This window comes from Orbicella faveolata, unplaced genomic scaffold (assembly GCF_042242905.1).
Source record: "Orbicella faveolata isolate gen_17 unplaced genomic scaffold, um_ofav_v1 contig_12, whole genome shotgun sequence".
NCBI lineage: Eukaryota > Metazoa > Cnidaria > Anthozoa > Scleractinia > Merulinidae > Orbicella > Orbicella faveolata.
In genome coordinates this window covers 25,615,195-25,623,107 of record NW_028301539.1, presented here as the reverse complement: position 1 = coordinate 25,623,107, position 7,913 = coordinate 25,615,195, and the positions used below count along the sequence as shown (strand labels likewise).

Below are 7,913 nucleotides of genomic sequence, written 5' to 3'. Positions count from 1 at the left end.
ATATTACAAATGCTTTCATTGGTTGACATTTTGCAGCTCAATCCAATGATTGCTTAGCTTTGAATGACACTTTGAATCGCTCAAAGAGAACCAATATGGCGTCTGAGGTTAGTCTGTGTTGTAATTCCTCCTTGTGAATTCTAACCTTATAATAATGACAAAATTTAAACTGTAATCGTTTTCTTGTTAAGCTTGATGACGCTGCCATGAAGAAAGAGAAAGAGATACGTCAGAAAAGAGTAAGAATTGTTTTTTTCTTTGGTGAATTATGTGTCTGTTTATGCTTGGATGGAAATTTGCGGAAAGTTTTTATCTCACGTTACACACTGTTTACGATTCATTTCAAAATTTCAATATCCCCCTCCTCGGGCAAGTCCCGGGCGTTTATTGGACATTTTGAATTTTCAGTTGGTCAAATTTCCGATCTTCCCATCTCCCTCTGCAAATGTCTCACCATAGAGGCATACTAGATACTCAAAGACCCTATTCCCGGGACGGGCGTAGCAAAAATGAATAATGGAAAAGATTTGCAATAAAAGATTACCCTCAAATACCGGCTTTGAATTTCTAGCTTCAGCAGGACATTGAGGCAACTTTTCCCACCCCTCCCCCAGCCCCCCTCCCCCCTCCCCCCTCCCCCGTCCCCCTTGCTCTCCTACCCCTCACGCGTATATGGTGTCAAATTCCCCTCCCTAAAGCCAACCACAGACTCCATGGGGACATCAACTAGTCACATGTCAGGAGTATGTCCCAGAGAGATTTTGATGTTTCTATTTGATCGATACAGTATGCTATCTTTCCCATAGATTGACACTGCAGTCAAGTTTTTACAAAATCCAAAAGTACGGGAAACCCCCATGTCTCAAAGGAGAGCTTTCCTTGAGAAGAAAGGTATTAAATACATTAAACTTAATATATATAAGATTTATTTTGTTGTTGTGTTAAATAAATTGTCAGTTGTTTTGTTTGCTTGTTTGTTTGTTTGTTTTTCAAATGAGTGGAAAATGCTTCATTACATGAATTGTATATAAACTTAAATTTGCAGGTTAAAAGTTTTAATATATAAGCTTTGAAGTACCTGTCTTTATTATCATTCTCTTATTTTAGATCTCCCACACATATCAAAAATTTACTACCCAACTGTGTGGCAACACAATTTCAGTATCTTTTTCAACCTACATGTGTCTTGTTACAGGGCTGACAAAAGATGAAGTTGAGGAAGCCATCAGACTATCAGGAACAGCTGCAGATGAGGTGAAGATCATAAAAAATAAAAAACTTCAAGTAGTATTTAAAATTCCCCCTGTTTTAAACTTAAGCAGTAGAGCACTTTTTCTGTATTTACATAGCCTCATCTAAACACTTAGAGGGTTGGGAGAATTTAAGACAGTTATGCAAACCCAAGACGTAGTCAAAGGCTTGTGTAACTTTCGAGAATTCTCCCAACCCTCCGAGTGTTTAGATGAAACTATGTAAACACAAGTAGTATTTAAAATTCCCCCTGTTTTAAACTTAAGCAGTAGAGCACTTTTTCTGTATTTACATAGCCTTATATAAACACTTAGAGGGTTGGGAGAATTTAAGACAGTTATGCAAACCCAAGACGTAGTCAAGGGCTTGTGTAACTTTCAAGAATTCTCCCAACCCTCCGAGTGTTTAGATGAAACTATGTAAACACGGAAAAAGTGCTCTATTGCTTTTATAAAATAATCCTCAAAAATACACGCATATCTAAAACGTCACAACCATGTTTACGTACTCTCATCTAAACACACCTATCGACCAATGAGAGTGTGCGTAGTAGCTCAGTTATTTTATAAGTTTTTTTCACAGTTTTCCAGTCTCTTAGCACTTGACATTCAAGCTTACAAGACGAAATTTTGTATATCTGTATAGACTAAACGTTGTTATTTTGCATTTTTAGACTTCGCCACCTATCAGCCCTCCAGTTCTCCCTCAGAGGGGAGCAAGGGCTCCAACCTCAAGGTTGGTAAACAGAAAAGCTTGCTTGCATTGATTGTATTTTCAAGCAAACATTCATCGGGTAATGAGAGAAAAGAAATTCAAGATTAAATTATGTTGCTTGTAAAATGACCAACTGAGTAACCAGGCCACAAAACTTGCTTATGCAGTGACTTATTTCTTCTGTGGGTCATCCAGCTGGGCTGCAGACTTCGACCATCTTTTACATTAAATGTAAACCACCCTTTTTTGCCCTAAGATGAAAAATAAGTAAAACAAACTGTAATTAAATAACCTTTTATTGATTAAGCCAAAAAGATCACTGTCTCAAAAGAGTAAATTAAAATGAAATGAGCTGAGTAAGGTAAAGGCATTGTCTACATTGAGCCAAGCAGCCCATCACACCAGAGCTGGAGCTTATGCTGGTTTCTTCAGCATGAAGCAACTAGGACTATTCCTACTCCCCTGTGGACAGGCTGCTGGTCCATCACAGGGTTACCCCCAGCATTAAATTTGCCAGTACCCATTATTTTATAAAATACACCTGGGTGGAGAGGGGCACTGTGAGAGTAAAGTGTGTTGCCCAAGAACACAACGCAACGTCCCTGCCCAGGGCTTGATTTACCCTGACCACTCGACCCAGAGTCAAGTGCACTAACCATGAGGACACTGCGCCGAGTCCCAAAAAATAGCTGAGTACTCACATGTAAATTTACAACCTTTATCCCAGTTGTAAAACTCAATACAGAAAAAAAAATCATTGATAAATAAAACAAGTAAATTTGGAGCATGCCATCTTTTCTGTTGGTAAAATGAATACCTTTTAGCCAGCAATGTACTACTTTCAGATAATTATACTTAATAGTAAGTTGAATAGAGTTCAATATTCAAAGTGTTTTTACCAGCTTATTTACTCATGATATTTGTAATATTATTTTGTCAGCTATGTCCCACCACCCCCAGTACCCTGGAGAAGTTATGTTGGAGCTGCCATCTTGGGAGGAGGGATTGGGTATTCTGTGGCTCATCTTTTTAAGGTACACACCTGTAGTCTATAACAAACTGATCACACTCAAGTACACTTACCCATGGGAATGAAAAATGGAAATCGCAATTCCATTATCAGTTGCAGTATTAATTTTATCGCGTGAGTAATTCAAGGATGGAACATATTCTTTTCCAGACATTCATTCTACCATACATTTATCACAAGAAGAGTGTAGAGGAGGAGAAACTGGACAAAATAGAAACAGCTGTGACAGAACTTCAAGGCAACATGGTGGACACAGGTAAGTTTCTCTTCTCAAAATCCAAAGTAGCTTTTTTGGTGTATTTGCCAACATCCAGATTACACGCCTCTTTAATTTTGCTTCCAATGTAAAGGTCAGGAAGAATTGAGATTGTATTAAAGAACAGGCTTGTCATATCAAGTTAATAGCTTAGCTTATATACCTTTTTTTGTATATTTTTACTACAGCAGAGCTGTGTAAACTTTGAGTTCTACCTATCCAACATTGTATTTCAATGTCTAAATGTTTTATTTGTGCAAGTTCAATTGACGGCAATTGCGCAAAATTTAGGGTAGGCTTAATTAAATCTGACTAACTTTTTTTTTATTCTTTAATTCCATCCAAGTTCAAAAAAGGTTAGATTCTGTTCAGGTGAGTGATACCAGCCACAAAAGCATAAATAATGTTCTATAGAATTAATAAATAATTATTATGACTATCTTTTTTTTAAGATCTTAAAATTAAAATGTGTTACAACGACAGCTGTCAGAAGTTGAAACAAGTACTGTTAACAACTAAATAAATCAGTTTCTATGACAGTGCAACATTCAGTGGTATGGTTTACAAATGTACAGTCAAAAATATGATAGCAAATTACTTACTGGTACAAGCTTTCCTTTTCCTTAACAGTATGTTTGTCATGAAGATCATCTTGTCTTTAAATCCTAAGTCTATATATTTAAGACAGTAGAGTGTAAAATTCTATGGCAGAGGACTCAAGAACTTTTAAGATTAAGTTACTGAGAGCATGATGACAACCATATTAATGAGAAGAAGAGATGGCAAACCATTGATAGAGTATGTGGCTCGAGCAAAGATCAAATGGTCACTTATCAGCAGAATTTTTCAAACAGTTCACTCTCATCTTCAAGCCTGAAAACATAGTCCACAATTTCTCCCCAAATTGCCTTTTTAAAACTTATTATTATTCCATTTGCTTTCAAGCAGACATTTTGAGGTTTTTTGAATTAGGCATCCCTTAGATTCTTTGCTTCTGGAAATAAGACTTCACATCCTGCCAAGACAGGCCGCTATGTTTTTTGACTATGGGTTACATGTAAGGTATGATTTTCATGGGCAGCAACACATTCAATCTAATTTTTTTTTTCAATTCAAATTTGCTGTAGGGTCTTTTAGAACAACAACAAAGCAAGCTTCATAGTTTAGCTCTGGACCTAGCTTCAACTCAGGTAAAATGATCAATTTTCAGCGATCTCTAATGTCAGCAATTCAATTGATAGGATATTGCAGCTGTGATGTAACACCAAATTATTGATTGAAACCTTAAAGAGCAGTACATCAAATTGTACATTTCCCTGTGTAATATTGAAATTATTATTTAATATTATTTGTTTAAAATTAAAATAAGGTTTCAAGGGTTTAATTGATTATTCAGCCCGCAGGTGGACATTTGTGTGAGCCAGTTTAATTTTAATTAGTTTATTACAATGTCATGGTAAATTGGTCACATTTAGCCAGTTTGACATGTCATGCAATGTAGGTTTTGTTGGTAAACATTTATTCTGGTCTATACCAATATTTCCTTGCAAAACTGCCAAACAGTGATAAGGATCTGTTTTTCTGCAGTCAAAGGTTGCATTGTTACCTTCAGAAAGTTACACTGTGGGTGATTTGAAAGGAGAGATACTCTCACTCAAAGGACTTCTTCTAAACCGGTAATTTAATACACCTTGTTTCTACATGTACTGCCATGTATTTAATAATTGTACATGTATTAGTAAGTAACAAGACTGTTTTTGCTACATGTACATATGAGTGAATAGTCAACAAGGAACAGCTGACTTGGGAATTGCTCGTGAATGGAAAAGAAGGACAAGTAATCAAATTGTCTTTAGTTATTAGAAGACACTAAAGGATTCCAGTCCAATCCTTACAATTGTGTGTATTTAAATCCAGAATAACTGTCCCTTTCAAAATCAACATGTGTGTGATCATATCCTATCAGCAATTGAAAGGCTCGGTGGAAAATGGGTGTTAATTAGTCATTTTTGGCTAAAATTGAACATTGCCAAAACAGCTCCAAATTTCACATGCAGGTTTGTTTAGTAGTGTTAAACAATTTCCTCTATTTTGCTTCGTTTTCCAGGTATAATATATGCAAAAAAGTAAGTTTTTCTAGCAACATCTTTTTGTTGACTGCCAAACAAAAGACACATTTTGCATTTCGTTTCACTGAACCAATCAGTGAAGGTGATAATAGCTGCTAGGTGTTTGAGCCAACAAGCACTGGTCTTACCAATTCCACTTGAGCCACCATGGTAGAAAAAAGCTAGAGTTGCTCTCGGCTGCACTTAGAGCAACGCTTTGCTTGTGCTCTGTAGTTAGGGTGCACTTCTTTAGTATGAGGCTCACCCAGATCAGTGATCCAAGATCAGCCAGATAATGGTACATCAAAGACATCACTGCATCCATTCTGGGCAGTGATCCATCAGTTCCTCTGGCATACCATTATGTGAGTGATCTTGGCTCAATGGTCCTGGTACAGGTCATCCTAACAGAATTGTACACCCTAAGAGTTGGACTCTGGATCAAGATGTCTGGGTCTAGGCTTGAAAAGACTTGGCAAAAAGTGTTCTTAGCCAAGAATAAATAGGCACTAAAAAGTACTTTTTAGGATTTTTCACAGAATATCCTAAGTTATTGCTAGTAGCAGAAGTCAGTGGTGCTCAGTGCCCTTGCTCCTACCAAATGTTTGAAAATAAAAGTGTTAAGCCATTAAGTCCCTGCTGCATATACTGTGAATAATCTAATTTTAATCAACTATTATTATAATAATTGTGATTTTTCCAGAAAGCAGTTTCCTTCTCCAATGGTAGGCTCCACCCCAGCTGCTCCCAGCATTCCAGCATGGCAACGTAATGTTACTGTAACTTCAACTGAACGAACAAGAACAACATCTTCCCTGACTGACTCTTCTGAAACACCTGGTGTAACACAACCCTTAGACAGCAAAGAGCAATCCTCTAGCAAGGTGTTTTCCCTTGAGCATAGTAGCATGAACGGTGGGTCTGACTCCTGAGAGGTTTTGTTCAATATCCTATTATTATTCCAAACTATACTATAATGATCTTGGTGGCTTTTATTTAAATAGTCAGGCCTGTAGACTTCTTCAAATGCTAGCCTTGTGTCTTGGAGAAATCAGTAAACGTTTTCCCTTTCCTTCAGCAACTTACTAAATATATATCTTCATGTGATGTTTAAACGTGCTACGTCACAGTTTACACATATTTAGTCTCAATTTTTCAAATTCATCGTTTGCAATCCGTGTTAATCTTCTCCATCCTTAGCCATCCTTAGCCATCCTTAACTTGTTCCTTTATGGTTTATCATTATCTCTTTGGTGTTTTGCTATCTTATTAAACTGTTATCTTCAGGTTTCCTACCATTTAAAGGTAATTTTGTATGTGACCAAAATAACTCAAAATACTGTGACTGAGCTCCTTTAAATTGCATTTCTTGTCTTCAAATGCACTTAACACCCTGACGATAGAGCCCCTTTAATGATTCAAAAATAATATGTTTTCACTACAGGCGATTTGCCCGAAGATTTTGAGCCCAGCATAAAAACACAAGACGCTGCAAGCTTGGAGGACAGTCCTGCTGAACAGAGTAGTACATCAAGCAGTGAAACAGATACTGCTAACACACCCAACACAGTTGTCCCAGCAAATGAGAGGAGTCTCAATGATGCCATGCTTAACAACACAAGTGTTGTAAGCTCGGACACCAGCCTCTCATCCATGTCTGATTTATCAGGAAGTACATCTTTCCATGACACCTCTATAGCTTTCTCTTCAACTTGCATCAAAGCTCCATCAGATATGACCTTGCCTTCTGATTCTACTCTTGAATTTGAAGGTGTGAATGATTCTGTAGCAAAGGTACAATAAGGAGTTGAGTTGTCAACAATTTTCATCATCTAGTACATAGTGAGTCCTGACAAGCAAAAAGGAACTTAAAATAGTTAACTATTTCAGGAGAGGCCGAGAAATGATTGTGACATTATCTTGTATTTAATAAAAAGAATTATGAGGTTACATATTTCTTGAAAATGTTTCACAATGCAAAAAATCAGACCAAATTAAATCCCCTGACTATCAAAACAAAGATGAAATATTGTGGGTTACACTAGGTAACAGGTTGTATTGGGGAAGGGAAGGTTGATGTAAAGAAAACGAAGTCAGAAAAAGACAAGTTGAAGTGTATGCAGACCTTGTCAGTGTTTTAGCAGTGGTCCAGATTATTCACAGCCAACTAAATGATCTTAAATTCATTGACAAAAACAACTCAACACTCTCTTACTGTAACCTGCAGGTCAGTGATTTAAGGGCAGGGATTTCTCATATAAAAGATTTCTAGGACATGTATTATAAATGACAGGAACAGACAGCTCTCTTTATCATTAATAATATATATTAAATGTACGTTCACTGTATCCGGTAAACTTACGTTTGTTCCATTAATTTTTAGATTTCAGTACTTAAAAGAACTTGTTTTGTAATATGAAACAAGTACGTGTAAACATTTCTGCACTCGTCTCTAAATTTGCCATAACCATATACTTGTTCACTGTATGAGGTTGTTATTTAGTAATCAGCTAAAATTAATAAAACATACTATTTTATACAGTATAGAATTTGC

General features: G+C 36.6%; 1 protein-coding gene across 1 annotated transcript; it reads left to right on the top strand.

The window, feature by feature from the left end:
* Positions 1-31: 31 nt before the first annotated feature.
* LOC110053748 (peroxisomal membrane protein PEX14-like) lies at positions 32-7,908 on the top strand. The gene is made up of 12 exons (XM_020760023.2): positions 32-107; positions 192-239; positions 807-891; positions 1,196-1,254; positions 1,925-1,986; positions 2,906-2,999; positions 3,146-3,251; positions 3,598-3,623; positions 4,379-4,441; positions 4,839-4,927; positions 6,063-6,274; positions 6,804-7,908. Exons 1-12 carry the CDS (start codon positions 96-98, stop codon positions 7,160-7,162), a joined length of 1,215 nt encoding a protein of 404 aa, XP_020615682.1. The 5' UTR covers positions 32-95; the 3' UTR covers positions 7,163-7,908.
* Positions 7,909-7,913: the final 5 nt, after the last annotated feature.